The following is a 15,846-nucleotide window of genomic DNA, read 5'->3' as shown; positions in this document are numbered from 1 at the left end:
AGCTCTGTACCGGCCGCCGTCCCCGTCGGTGGGGCCGCTGTGGGAACGGGGGCCGCTGGGGGCCACGCCCGGTGACTGTTCGCGTTGACAGCGAGCAGGTCTGCGAGGGCTCGTAGAAAATACCTAAAACCTGCCGATATTCTTCCTTGCAGGCTGTAAAGGTAGGATTTTGCAGTGGCGTTGCCGTATGCAGCAGACCGCCTGGAAGGAACTGCAGTCATCACTTGGGCTCGCAATGCAAAACGTCCCTTTGGAAGTCACTGCGTAACTTAAACAGGGAGCGTGGGGAATTAATTACCATTTCAGCCAGTTAGCTTAATGTTTCACATTTACTTACCGTCAAAATAGGCTAGCCCTAGGTTGCTGGAAGCAAAGGTCAAGAACAGTTTTTAATCAAAGCTTTTGTAAAAATACAGTATTGCCATTAGACTTAGACCACTGATTTCAGACTAACAAAACACATATTTTGTAACCTATTCTTTCAGCACCTTAATGTTGGGTGCGACATGGTCATATCTGTGTTCCTGTAATGTAACTTAATTACACACATCTGTATTCTTTAAGATGTGACATTTTTCCCAAACCAAATCACCAGATTCTGGATGGCTCGTGTCTGTACTGGGGATGAGTTTTGTCAAGCCATTAGTAAGATCTTTTCCAGGTAATGAATGCCCCCGAAGATCTTTCTGCACAGTTACCTTTTTGAAATGTAGCTTGTTTTATCTAGGAGTCTACAGAAAAAATAATAAAAGTCTCACTGGTTAAAGTGATAGCTCCATATCAAAGTTCTCAGCCTTCAAAATGTCACCAAATAGTTCGAAGAATAATTTTAAAGCGTGACGGTTCACAAGAACCATTTTTAGGCTAAATATATATTTAATTCCCATTGATAGATTTTTTTAGTACACAGCAATTTAAATACGTTTGGGGAACCTGATGTGAATTTACTATTCACTTAAAAGTTTTTATTAGTAGACTTTCATATACCGCGAAGCAGGTTCTGTTGATTAGCGGCATGGTTATCATGGAGCTTGTTATACCAAATACCTATTTACCTTGAGTGATGCAAACACCTCTGTGAAAGAGGCCAGACTGTTAACTTCATCAGGTTCCTCCTGTTATGCCAGGCAGAATTAGAGTCAGCAAATTACAAGTGAAAGGCTCTGTGAAATAAACAGAGAATCTAATGGGACCGCTAAGACTTGCTATGATACTCCATTTTAGTCCACGTTAATAAAATTGAATGTGTAACTGAAGTCTACAGCCCTAAAATCCATTATGTTGTCCAGGTAGAGAATCCCCTTTGCTTAAGCACAAGTGTTAATAATTCATTTTTAATTAAACTGTCAGATTCTGGTATCATAGTTTTCCTGTTCATGTCATTTTAGGTACTCCACAGAACTGTGTTTTCATTTATATCAGAAAGATTTTATATTAGATGTCATGCATTCTTTTACAGCACAGGCAGTGCCAATGTAAGCAATGCCTGACTGTTGAAGACACTTTATTCATGTGGTGTAAAGCTTTAGCAAAGTGCGTAACACATCCGAAATATTCATTACAATGATTCACAATTACAGTAGGCATAACTAACTTTTCAGCTGCATATTTTAGTAATATTCATATTAATCATTCCCATGGAGTGTATACCATGACTACATTTCATACAGGTTTTTTTTTTAGTACACCCTGATATTCGGGAAGTTATGCACACCTACAAAGTTCACAGTCAGCTCATCCCTGTGTGTGTGAGCAATTACCCCAGCTGTTTGAATAACCCGCTGGGAATCAGATGGGAAGAAGCAAGTGGCTAGAACGCTCACAGGACTACAGTCCTCATCCAAATTGTACCATCACTCAGCTCAACTGAATCAAGGTTTTACTGCCAGGTCTAGAAACTACACAGTCTTTTTCTGCAACACATGCCTCTGCCATAATTCCTTGAGCGTGTTACCAACTAGAGTGAAACAGGGAAAGACAAACAGTATATTCATAATATATTAACACTCAGCACTGCTGCTTAACAGTAATACCAGATTCAAATCCTGTTGTATAAAGAGCCATGCAGATATGGCATGTTTTGGCCCCTTGATGCTAAAAAGTCAAAAAAAGAGGCAAAAGAGATGCAGGCCATATATGAGATGAGACATAAAATGGTATAAAAGAATAGTACATGGAAGCCAGTATTATAGCTCTTTATCAACTTAATAATTAAGTGCAAGAAAGCACAGTTGAAGGTTAAATTGGATAAAGACTAGATGGTGATGTACTAAATTCTTATCTCCCTGTCAGCACAGAGCCCACAAACATGCATGCAATAGGTGCTGCTTATGCCCTGGTATTGCGCTTGTGAGGCAAAGCTATGCTGTGCCAGGGCACTCACTGCACATTAAGGGTGTCCCGAGTTAATTTATAGCAAGCTAGCCACTGAGCACTCACTGGAATGTATCTCACATTAATTTCCTCTGACAGACAACTAATGTTTCAAACTATTCCTAGTAGAATTGAGCAGCAATACAGTGATGTTTGCAGGCAGAGGTTAACACCAGAGCAAGAACTAGCCCTGCTGTACTTACATTATGCTGCTGCTATTCAGCAGAGTATCTTTCCTTCTACTGGAGGGGGGGGGAGGAAAACAAGATGTCAGCATTTAATTTTCCAGCAACAGAAAGTATACTACCGATAGCGTAACCAGGTGTTTCTGGTAGAGCTGGAGGGATTTTGCTGGGTAGTTATCACTCCTTTGCTCTGTACTCCTCCTGTCCGTGTATTCTAGACCTTTGTTGCACTTGAATATGGGAAGACCTCACTGCTATGGCCAGGTCTGTATAGCTGCCATTTGTCCTTTCTGTTTGTATCTCCCCCTTCTTCACTCTTCCATGTGAAGTGCCCAAGAGCTTCTCACACATGACACAACACAAAATTCCATCAAATTTCTTTTTTCTTCTCTCTCAAACTTGCTCTTTCAGAAAGAACAATGGGGAAAATGCTTCTATACACAAATGACATTACAATAAGACATCTTCAAAGTCCTTATAGATGAGGTTTATTTCACCCAGCATTTCCCCTACTCACCACTCAGCTCACTTTAGGAAACAAAAAAAATGCATTTACCATTTCGCCCTTACCCTCTTTCTTTGTCAGATAAATCATAAGTATTACTAGACTAGTGTTTCTCAGCTTCAAGATCAAATAAATAACATAACCGCTTCTCAAAAAAAAGGAACAAAACCACAGGAATCAATGGGTGATCTCATATCACACTACTAGTGGGCAATTAGCAAAGACAAACAGAAGGATGAACATGATCATACTTTCACTAGGTAAACAAAGTTGATCTGTAAAATAGATTTATTGCTAATTGTAGTTCAGAGTATCAATAGAAATTTTGCATGCCATTTGGTCTTTCATTCATTAAGCACATTGATCTTTGAAAACATGATTCTGACTAATAAGCTATGTTAAGTGGTCCTTGGATTCTTATTTTGTCGCTATTGTGGTGAAAGATCTGGACTCACAGAAGCTGATGAAAGAGAGAAAAGCTTCAGTGCTTCTGCACTCAGATATCAGCCTCTCAACCTAATCTCTAGGACAATTGTATATTTATTTATTTACTTAAAGATTACAAGCATCAGCAAATCCTATTTAAGAGCTTGCCTGAAGTAGATTTTGTCATCACAAATGGAAGAAGGATCAAGGATGCAGAGTTCCCAGTTAAAGAACTTCACTATGAAGTACTCTTCAAAAGTATTCTGAAGAGTACCAATAAAAAGACTGCACCACTTCCAACCACTCAAGTATTTAATTCAAATAATGCATCATTTACTTGTTCTAAGAAAGCAGACAGCATGTCAAACAATGCAGAAACATTTGCTTCAGTTTTTCTTGGAACTTTCACTGAAAACACTTGTGCTTAAGTTTTACCAATTTAACTAGGTCCATCCAGATATTGAAAAATAAATACCATTATTCTATCTAATTAATCTTCCAAAATAGATCACAAAAATACAGCTTTCTTCCAAAAACACGTGTATACCAATGTCAAGACTGAGTGTCAACAATGGTTCTTACAACAAACCATAGAATTTATTGTAGAATAGCCACCCTTTTTTCAAAAGGTTTCAAGACACTTAGTATATTTGGCTAAATAAAATCTGTATTTTTTTAAATAGTCTTTTGTTGCTAGGCAGAACAGAAAAGTCATTCAAAAATAAGGTGAATCCAGCAGACATCCAGAGAAGCAGCTCCATCACTGCACAAACCAGCATATGTTTTAATATCAGATCTTCTGAATTCAGAGACTTGTTAAGGACTTTTTGCAGTTTAACAGCAAATAAACAGTTCTTGTAGGGTAATGAGGCAACTTGGCTAACACAATACTAGTTGACTTGCCTAATTGAAAGGCAAGTAACACTTTCTTTCACTTCAATGTGAGTTTTCCTTCAACAGCAACAGTCATAACTTGACTTCACCTTTGTACCAGAGTATGTGGAAGAACTATTTGGCTTGTATTTTTGGCAGCACTCCTCTTCAAAAACCACTCAGCACGCATTGATTGTGCTCAACAAAAATCAAGGCAAGGTTTTGTAAATCCCTGTAAATGTTCCATTCTGAATTTCTAAAGCCGCTTGCTTTGGGTATGATGAACAAATTGTCTTACAACAGTCTACACTGTACATACGGTTGGTAGGAAGGATTTTTAATCTTCTCAGAGGAAGACGGTAGCTTCATGATTTTAGCTCCAATAAAAATACTAGAACTCCAATTATTACCTGACAGGCAACTTCCAATTTCAAGCCACGTCTGTTTAAAATTTCTTTTTGCTAATTAATTTAAACAGTATTATCACAACACTACAAAGAGTGATGGAAAAAGTCGTTCAGTGTTTTGCAAGGAAAAAACAAACAAACAAAAAACCCAAGGTACAGAAAAGAAACTGCTAAACACAAATAAATAAGTGCAACTCAACACAAGTTAGGGAATATAGCAGCCTTGAACACATAATACCTCCACACACCCCCTGATTTCTCATTACTTAACAATCACAACAAAACTATGCCAGAAGAAAAACCTGCCTCAACAGTTTTCTTTTAGAGGTCAAAAATTAAGTTAAGTTGTGAGTGATCTTTTATCATATCTATTTTTTTCCACATTGTTTGCCTTGCTGGGAATGAATATGTATTAGGTGTGTTTATTTCTTCACCATTTGAGAAAGCACAGGCTGAGCACTGGTGATGGGAAAGAAGTATTCTGCCAGCTTTCAACTGAGTGTCTCTATTGAGATGCAGCTGGCCAACTACAGTACAGCTCACTTCTCTGAGTTTTTGTGAGCATTAATTAGCCTCTGTCGCATCGCCTGGTTCCTGGCCCTGTTTTCTTCATACTGGAAGAGATAAGGAAATTAACAGATCAGCTATTATCATTAAACAGTTAAGTCAAATTTCAGTGTAGAGCGCGTTTATGACTCAGGAACGAAAACAATACCTTTGCCTGATGCATTACAAATGCAGTTCTTGTTAACATGTATATATTGGTTCATTTTTACTTTGAAATTAATATTTATTTGATTAAAATACATGTTTCTAAGTTTGAGGTTATTAAGCTAAAGAGTATTAGAACATTCTAATAAAGAAGATTCAATTCATCTTAAGGAGGAACTTAATTATACATCCATTTTATGTATGACAGCTACACTTCACACATGAACTAGGAGAAGTTGCATTGGTGCTATTCTAGAACACAGGTCAGGCTCTTTTCCTTTTAAAAGATACTGATTAATGTAAGTGTGTCTGCCTTCTGAAACATGAATTTGTCATCACAGACTTGCTCTATTTTTGATCCAGGTCATTAATTATATGCACAGATAAAGTAGTATACCAAGATGAAAGGAGCAAAGGCAAATTTGGGTTGAATGAGGGTAAGGCATTTTGGGGGCTTTTATGGTTTAAAAAAGGAAAACAACAGAGACAGGACTGTAATGTAAATGGAATCAAGAAAGCCTTCACAGTTTAGATACATGCATAAGAAGACCATGCTTTCAAGTATGCCTCTGCACTAGCAAAATCCTGACGAGCCCAACTTTCTTTCATGGCAGCCAAAAAGGAAACTTTTTCACTGCTAAAAGAAATGAAAAATTAAAAAAATCAATGCATTATTGGGTATCTGTTTCATGAGAAGGAAATTATTCTTGGCCTTAACTTAGAGCATATTTGTTCAATTTCTTAATAATTGGTATCAAGAATAAAACCCAAGTAACCCACAAATACTCAGTTCTCTATATAACGTAATAAACTACAAAGGAGATCGATCTTGGAAAGGATTTGCATTTTTTCACTCATTATACTGATTGGCTTATGACTGAAATAATGGCCCGAAACATTACTTAACATTTACAGAATGTTTAACTTTTTCCCATGCCAATATTTAATTTTTTGGTAACTCATCCATGTTTTTATGTAGAATGAGAACAATGGATCTTTAAAAGCTACATCTGCACCTATTCTATACTTGTGAACAGCCTTTCAGGGGCTTCCTAGTAATGGCATATCAATGTAGCCATATTTTAAGAAGGCAGACAAATATAGCTATCAAGAACTCCTTTTAATATAAAGGCTTCAGTGGAACAAAGAAAAATAAGATTACATGGAAAGAAACTTTACTTCATTATTTTCCAGATCTGTGCTTCAGTATTTACGGGGGGGTGGGGTGTAGCGAGGGAAACAAACAGTATTTGACACAAGCAGATGAAATTAATTCCCATAGACTGACAGAGGGAAAAGAGGGGGCCTAAACTGTTCTGGCCATCATGCACTTGAAGTTTCCCTTTTTAGACAAGGCTGTGAAATTTATGTCAAAAGTAGTAAGTACAATTTCAAGTTAAAAGGTGTGTGAAAAGTTCATTTATGTGTTGTTATGTAGGCATGACAACCACAAATATAAAGACCAGTTGATACTCTTCTGAAAATGTGCCCATTAGCTAGTTCATCTGCTTAAACTCCTAGAGTCTTCCATTCCTTCGTATCTGCAGATGTAGTACAGCAATGAGGAGGTCCTAAACAGTAATATTTTCATTTACGGCCTAACTTAGCAACTCATCAAGTAGTTTCAGTCAGTATAACTGACTTCAGTAATAAGTGTTACTCATGCAGAAGTGACCGTTAATGCTTTATATTCCATTCTGTGCGCATACCACTACTAAAAAAAAAAAAAAAAAAATCAGAAGCAATCTGTGAAGTGTCAGTTCCTATTTGCAATATTTGGTTAAAATGTGTGTTTGCCTATTTTTGTATATCCAAAAATAGACCATGCCATTTGCTAAAGCCAGATTTTACCTGACAAATGTATCAAAAAAAGTTTAAATTTGGTCTCAAATGTGCACTCCAGAATGTGTGCTTACATTTATTGATCTGTACTACTTAGTAAAAGGCAACTCTATTTCTATCCCATGGACTTTTTTTTTATTAAGCATTTTAACTCATAGTAAATTTGTTTCTTACCTCTTTCTTTAAGCATTTCCGCATCTCACGGTCAATATCATTGCAATGGCCAAAAAATTTCAAAATGTTGTGCTGATAAGTTAGGGAGAGAAAAAAAAAATTACAATTCAAAGGTTTCTTCCTCTGAAGCGCTAAATTTCTTAGAAGTCACTTGCATTTTGCAACACATCCTGGTCTTCCTTTTGTCTTTTTGTGAAAAATGATGCTTTGTAACTTTTTTACTGAGTAGCTAGAAGTTTGAGCTACTCCTGAACCTTATTTGAGCACGCCCACCTCACTGAAAGTTCAGGGTATTCACCGTGTTGTACAACCAGACTAAAATAGGATACCTAAGCTGAAGCTATGAAGTCTAAACATAGAACATACATTTCACTGATCTAGGAATCAGTCTTACAACTTTCACTCACACTAGCTTTAATAACACACAAAAATAAATATTCTGAACTCCAGTTTGTGATACAGAACGATGTAGAGAGATGTACAGGCATCTTGGAGGCAGTGTCCTCTGTGCATTATTTCTTCATGACCCAGAGAGGCAAATGACTTGATGCTTCATCATCCCAACCACATGAAGAACGTGGTGTTGGTCCAGAAGATGCAGGCACTAGGCTTGAATGACTGAAATGTTAGAACCAGTATAAAAAAATAGGGGATTAAGTTTCTCCAGATCGTGAGGTTAATAAATAAGTTGCATCTACCATCTTTATGACACAGGTCAACTGTGGGCCTTATGCATACTTAACTGTTACTTAGTTTCTGAAAAACATCAGACATTGTCCGCACAAAGGCATTCCCCAGCTAACCTGACAATATTCACCATAAAAATCTGTCCTCTTAGCCAGGATTTCCTGAAGCAATTTCATATTATCAGCCATCAAATCATGGTCAGAATACATTCTTCTAAAAGGACTAATTTTTCAGAGTGATGCTTGCTACCATGCCACAGAATCTCATAGCAGAATCTGGCAGCAGAGCATCCAAGCAATTCAGAAGACCTGAAGGAGTGGAGGTTTTAGTCAATATTTACAGCTATACAATCAATAGAGACAATTCAACCAATCTTTTAGAAAATTAATTAATTTTTTTTTTTAAAAAAAAAGGACCATGAAGAACAAAACAGATGAGAATGAAGTCACTTCCATATTTCAGAGGGAAACCTACGCGCACTCCTGTAGCTGATGAGCAGCTAGATGGATTTATACAGGTAATACAGGAACATTATTATGAATTCAAACAGCGGACAAGATTTCAGCCACTAGAACTGGATTGAAAGTAGGAGTGGGTTAATAAAGATTATGACAAACACTTAACTGTAGCAGTGCTATAATTAGCTTGTTTATACCTCTCTGCTTTATAAAAGGGCATCAGATGACACTCTGAAGCAGTTGCATGGGATAAGTGGTCACTTTACTGCAAGCTGATCTTGCTTTTACAACATTTTCATTTTAGCTAATATAGATTTAATTTTGTATTTTATTCCCATACCTGCATGTTAAATTTCAAGGTGAGTGCTCACATTTCAAGCTAACTCCACTCTTACTAGTGCATACAGTGAGTATGCATACTTAACCGTTACTTAGTTTCTGAAGAACAGCAGGCATTGTCCTCACAAAGGCATTCCCCAGCTACCTCCACTCCACAGAGTGGAGGTAGCTGGGGAATCTAAGTTAATTAAGCCAGATTCCTAAGATGTCAACTTTTTCGCTCAGATTATGAGGAAAAAAGAATCAGTTTCTCAAAAACAGTTATTATGCTTATTACAGTCATACGGTTGCAAGACAATATGCATTTCTTTCATCTGCCACCTATAAAAATAAGTCTTTTTAAAGCACGCACTTGGCACCAGCGTGGAGTTGTTAAAAAAAAAAAAAAATCTAAATGATGACATCAAATAGGAATCCCATTAACCTCTCCTCACTAGATGCAAAACTTGATAGAATAGGCAGGTTCTAGATCAGGAATAAAGTAAATCAAACTGACTTTTGTGAAAGTGCATACAAAGGACACCCAATTAAAAAATAATGCTTTTCATCCCTCAGGAATATTAATTTAAATTGTAGATGAAGGTTCTTGGGACATTTTGGCATTATAACAAAACAGCAGGTAGTCACTGATAACTGATTAAGATCACTGACTTCAGATTTCAGTGACTCAATTTTAAAAGAATATTTCAGTACATTCCCTTTGAATTTTAAACGAAAAGGTATCGCTTCCTTTCAACTGAGCAAGAAAGAAGCCATCTTCATCCTTTCTGTTCTGAAACTGCTAGCACAAATACCCTCTCATAGTTGAGCACAAGACTGACAAAAGTAATTCCTCTTCATCTAAAGATCATCTTCAAACAAAACCAAGGGAATATAATCCTGTGCATGACCGTATTATGGCTGCTCCTAGTCCCTTCGTAAGTCCAACTGGCAACAGATTCCTTTGAATCACTTGCTGCCAAGGACTTCAAGTACACCTTTTAGTTCCAGCTCCCGCTTAAACTCAAAGCACTCTAATAAGCTATATTACACAAAAAGCCTATGATATTTGTATATTAACACACGTTTTTATTAAAAAAAAAAAAACAAACCAAAACAGTCAACCATTATTTTCAAGTAGTAAATGAATATTTCTGGATTCTGTAGTCAAAGCACATTAAGTCCAACTATGCATGTACCAAAAAGCAGGACAAGTCTGAGTGTATTTTCTTTTCTGATTGGATTTGCTTTCACAATTATGAAAAATTAATGACAACATTTTAATTTTATATTGCCTATAGAAGTTTTATTCCCCTCTTAACTGATAGTCATTTTATTTGGCAATCCTTTTGATACTATAGTAGTTAATGTACAAGGAGAGCCTTCTCACTCAATTCTAGCTTCTGAACACTTTTAGCTACATTGCAACATTAAAGTTGTTTCAAAAAAAAAAAAATCAACTAAAAGAACAAAAGGAAGTCTCTAGAATCTCTCAAATTACCTAAAGCATTTTTAGGCAAATTAACATTTTAGAACTCGGAAGAAAAGCATAACTCTTACCCTTTACAACTTTCAGTTTTAAAGCTTGGGGATGTTCTGTAGAAGAACTTTGCATCTTAGGTTTAAAAAATTTAGACAGCGCATAGGAACAGACAGGCAACAGTATGGGAAGTACTACCTACGAGATCGCATCAACAGATTCCAGTGTGCTTACATTTCAAGATATTGCACTACAAGTACCAACAAAAAACAATTAAATGTTGCTGAACAAACCCAGTACAGCACTCATTGCAAGTGAATTTTTGTAGGAAAACACTGCTCCCTTCAGTGTTGTAATTTAGAAATCATAAGAAAGTGTGGTATCGCAAGGTTTTTTTATATGTTAGTTTAGCTACTTTAAAATCTGCAAATATGTTGTTATCCCTCTTTCGTGCAAACCGTCTTCCCTCACATTTCATGTAATATCAGACTTATTTTTCTTCCTGTAATGACTTTTGCAAAGAAAAACTTAGAAATCTGCTTAAAACAGTAAAGCTAACATATGTATTACCTTTGAATTTATGGATAACTGCATTACAAGAAAAGTATAAACATCACATCTGAACATGGAGGGGAAAATACTGTAGATTGCATGTAACAGTGTAAACCGTTTCTTTTACATTCATATTCTACATTTAAATATATTTTTGTCTCAGTGGAATCTATGAAATTGAGCTTTTTATGCACTAATACAGAAATATACCTGTACAGAACATCTGTTTAGGGTATAGGAGAGAACTACAAAAATAATTAACAATATTGCAACAAAGCTGCAGATAGCTTTCATTGCAGAGGCTGACTCTTCTATGTCTAGACGTTTACTACAGAGCAAACTAAAAAAAAAAATTAGTTTAAACAAGATGAAGATTCTGTTTTCCTGAAGCAATGAAGAGCCTTGAGAAGCCTGAAGACAATTTGGTATTTTACATACTCGGGGAGGTCCCTATTAAAAAGATGGAAGTCAAACAGTAAACCGCATTTAGCTCTCCTAACACTGAATGTAAGGCATGCTGCATGTCCAGATCCCCATCAACACAACTGCTTATTAATAGATTGAAGCATCTGCCCAGTAGACAGCTGGAATATGGAAATGCTGTGAGCATACAAAAAGAGGGCATTTGAAGTTGCTTTTATTATTGTTTTTTTGAGGGGCACACAGTACTAAAAGGTGCAGAAGCTATTTCAGTTCTTAAAATAGGTCCAGACTTGTCAAGCTGTAGCACAGGAAATTTTAAGGCATGTTTTCTTTCCTAAAGAAATCACTGGCAAAATTTTGCACACAGTTGTCAGATACCTCTTCAGTGAAAACATACTAGCTACATTTCATGGCTGCTCTGCCTAAAGGAGGTTTTTCTCTCTATGATCATATAATATTCTCACTAATTTATCTGACATTCATTTTCCCAACCCACCCACTCTTTTCTCTGCTGAGAACTCCTTACCTCCTTGTGACACTTCTTGAGCAGACTGATAACTAGGTTACATTCTTCAGTGTGCAGATGAGGAGACAGGTCTGGATGCATCTTTAGTTAGGGATAATTTTAGTAGGACAAGAATCTGAGAAAAATTCCACCTGCCAACATTAAAATATGAAAGTATAACTAGAAAGTCTGAGTTAACCACTTAAGATATTACCACACAGTATTATTTTAACAAAAAGTATTTTAGATCAAAATGCAGCTTAATATGCATAATTTATGTTAGACAGTTAAAGTAATTAAAACCAGCAGATGTCTGTTCTTCTACATGCCCAAATATTAAAAGTGAATTAGAAGTTTATGTTCTTTGCTATCATGGACATAAGCATGCGTTTGGGATTTTAATTTTCAGGGACTCCTTAGTAGCATTAATCGTTCTTGAACTGCAGATTATTTTTTCACTTTCCTACTTCAGTTTTCTTCTTTCTAGCTTTAAAATGGCTAAGTATATGTAATTTTCTTCCTACTTTCTACAAAGATGGATCAGAACAGGAAGCACAATGATATTTCATTACAGCACTCTGAGAAGTAGCATCTATTTTAGTTATCCACATGCTTTTTAAAAAATCCTGATGTGAAGCATTGATGATGCTTTAAAAACCAGTACTTAATCACTTAAAACAGTAATGATTTTTTTTAAAATTATGCCTAATTGAAATGTCCCTTCTTGCAACTTCACATTGTTGCCTCTTGCCTTTTCACTGTGCTCCTCTGAAAAGTATCTGGATCTACAAGATTCCCCTACTCCTTCAGATAGTGGAAGACAACACTTAGGTTTCCCTTGAGTCTTCTCTTCTGAATGCTAAAGCAGCCTAGCTCCCTTAACCCTGCCACACATGCCAGCTGTTTCACCCTCCTGACACTCTTAGTTTCCCCTTTGCTGGACTCATTTTTTTAATCATCACTGTAGAACCCAAAGATGAACACAGTATTTCAGATCTGTCCTCAAGACTGCCAAGAGGGGAATAGTAAGAACTTCTCTTGACCTGCTTGCTACACTTCTAGGACAGCTCGGTATGCTGCTAGCCTTTGTTGGCACAAGGGTGCACTGCTAAATCGTATTTTAACTTATGTCAACCAGGACCCCCAGGACCTTTTCTGCAAGGTTCTGTAGGGCAGGAGCAAACTTCATTCTGCAAATAAATTCTTGTATTATCACCCACTAAAAAAAATGCTAGAAGTAATTTTCAAGATCTTTTGTTAAAAACGATGAAAACATCATATGATAGTGGCTGAAACAAGATGACATCTTTGTTGTGGAAGATCACTTCCCTCACAGTGAGGGAAGACAAAAAGTCCAGTTCATATCAGGACAAATGGGCTCATCTTGACAAAATTCTACTTGTATGACCCATACTGCCACTGAATTAAAGATATGCCTTTTTTTGTTTACTTAGTATTTTGTCATTCCCCCTCCTCCCAAAGAGATCACCTTTCTGGCTGCAGTAAGTCAGGCAAATAACCACTACAACTTGTACTAAGTAGCCATCACTGTTCTGACACTCCAGCTACAGAGGCAAGCTAAATACTAGTAGCCAGTGGTCAGATTTTGCAATTGTAAAATCCCAATATTCAGCTGCAGTGCTGGCGGCTATAATCTACACTGCTATTCCTAGAATACTCAAGTAATACATTTGGCTTGAAGAGGTACGTACACTAATTTACCCAATATTTCTCATCGTGCATTCAGCTTAATAAGAGTTACATTCCCACAAGCAAACTAAATTTAAAAAATCCGAATAGATTTAAAAGCCTTTTGACACCCATGAGAATATGTTGCACATAGTGTTGCAAACACATGTAGTAATTTCTTTCAAAAAAATCTTCCTCCATACTATCTGGAAATCTAATATTATGCTACACATACTCTTACCACAGAAGAAGTTGGAAACTGTACAAGTTGCTTTAGCATTCTATTCAACAAATTAACAAATGAACCTTTAGAAATATGACAGCAGGAGCACAACTGTAACAGCAAACTGATTAAGAACCCTGCTGTGTTATTGCCACCAGCTTTTGATTGCATGCCACACAAAGTCAATATGTTTTAAATTTATCAGTAGATTTTTTTGATAGCACTAGAGTTAGCATTCCCTTGAGAGGGTGACCTGCTCAATGACTGCGCATTACTTTAACATGTGTGAACCCAGTTCATTATTAAATCTCTTCATCATTCAGCCTCCGACCGCTCTTCCTAAGACTGTCATCCGAGCTGGCTGCCTCAGAAGGAGAAAGCAGGACGAGTGCCCCAGTGAAATAGGTCGCATGTACATCAGCACAGGCCAGAAAGTCAAAGGGAGCATTTCAAGGAAAGATTCATTATTTCTAAACTAAGATCAGTAATCACTGCCATAGTTTACAAAATTATTCTCAGATAAAGTGAATGAAAGCTATCAATGCCACAAATAGATAGGTGACAGTGCATTTCATCAATTAAAAGCCTTCTAACAACTGAAATGAATTTTCCAATGGCACCTCTTGCAGGATAGATGCTACAAATCAGAGGTCCTAACTGTCACATCAATTCATAGATCAGTACTCCTGAAATTCATTTTCAAATAACATTCAATACTAAAATCTTTCAAGTTCAATTACCAGATACAGTACTCAGTTTGTGTAGGTTACGATGGATTAAAGCAACAAAACATCTTACAGTGGTCACAGAAGGCTTAACTGGAGCCTTTAAGTACTTTTGAAGTTCATGACTGAACAGTGTTATCAGTGCTCAGTATTATATTTATGTTCAGGAGTGTCAGATTAGACAGGGATCTATAAATGATCAGAGAATGCTAAAATATTTTTGCTGGAGGGGAATGACTCCGACAGAGAAAAGAGTTTCAAGAGTAACAAAAACGTGTATGAAAAAAGGCCAAGATGAGCTATTGGTTTCCTTAGTTTCTTTTTAATTATGTTATAATGTAAAATAAAGACAGCAAGTTGCCAGAATTTAAGTCCACATGGAGAGAATTTTATATAGGTGGTAACTCATAAGGAATCCAAGTATGGGGGAAAAAATATACAGAAAAAAACCTGGGAATAAGCAACATAAGTTGCTCTGAGAAGACTACTAACAGAAATGCTGGATAAAGAATGCCAAGTTAAACATGCAATTGCTGTGGAAGAAATACTAGCAGTAAAGTAGAAGAACAATATTAAGAAAATACAGGGATTGCTTTAGGAGGAAAATGGAGTGCAAAATGCTAAGCAAACATTAATATCTGAAGCAAGTATTTGGAGAGAAGTATTTAGATGAACTCTTTACATAAAGGCACTGACATATTTCACTAGGTTGCACAAAAAAGTCTGCCCTTTAATGTGTTTTATATGAGATTTTGAATTCTGTGCATTTTTTCCTCCCTTGTTAAAAATTACACTACATATGTATCTACATGATTCGGTTGAAATGCCTTAAGAACTAACTGTAAATTTCTGTAAACTATTAGTCTCTGAAGGTAGAAGATATGGATAAAGATGACTGATCTTTCAACTTCCTTAACCAGTTACTAGATCTACGCTATCCTTCAGGGAAAAAAATAATGACGAAATTGTCTCATTACAAAATCATGTCCTCTGCAGTTTATCTTAAAGTGGGAAAAACAGGGATGTTCTAGCTTTATGGTTTCCAACATAAACCATATTAAAAAAAAAAAATCAAAAGCCTAAACTTAGAAATTCTCTGACAATGATACTGAATTTCCAATGCTAATATTTTTGTTTAGAAAAATAATACTCATAAGATAATTCCTTGCATAAGCAATCCTGGACACTAAGCATATCAAATTGCCAAAGATTTCCTAAGAGGAATCAACATGTAAGTTATCAAGAAGTGATACCCATCCCTAATCTAAAAGCTGATCTATACACATCTTC

General features: G+C 36.4%; 1 protein-coding gene across 1 annotated transcript; it reads right to left on the bottom strand.

Moving 5' to 3' along the window:
- Positions 1–5,114: 5,114 nt before the first annotated feature.
- On the bottom strand, positions 5,115–12,076 carry CMC2 (C-x(9)-C motif containing 2). Its single transcript, XM_009708507.1, has 3 exons — positions 11,941–12,076; positions 7,497–7,568; positions 5,115–5,383 (listed from the first exon to the last, which is right to left on the bottom strand). Exons 1-3 carry the CDS (start codon positions 12,019–12,021, stop codon positions 5,309–5,311), a joined length of 228 nt encoding a protein of 75 aa, XP_009706809.1. The 5' UTR covers positions 12,022–12,076; the 3' UTR covers positions 5,115–5,308.
- Positions 12,077–15,846: the final 3,770 nt, after the last annotated feature.

Source organism: Cariama cristata, unplaced genomic scaffold, assembly GCF_000690535.1.
Source record: "Cariama cristata isolate BGI_N322 unplaced genomic scaffold, ASM69053v1 scaffold28349, whole genome shotgun sequence".
Lineage (NCBI taxonomy): Eukaryota > Metazoa > Chordata > Aves > Cariamiformes > Cariamidae > Cariama > Cariama cristata.
The sequence above is the reverse complement of the archived record's forward strand: the minus strand, read 5'-3'. Positions and strand labels throughout refer to the sequence as shown.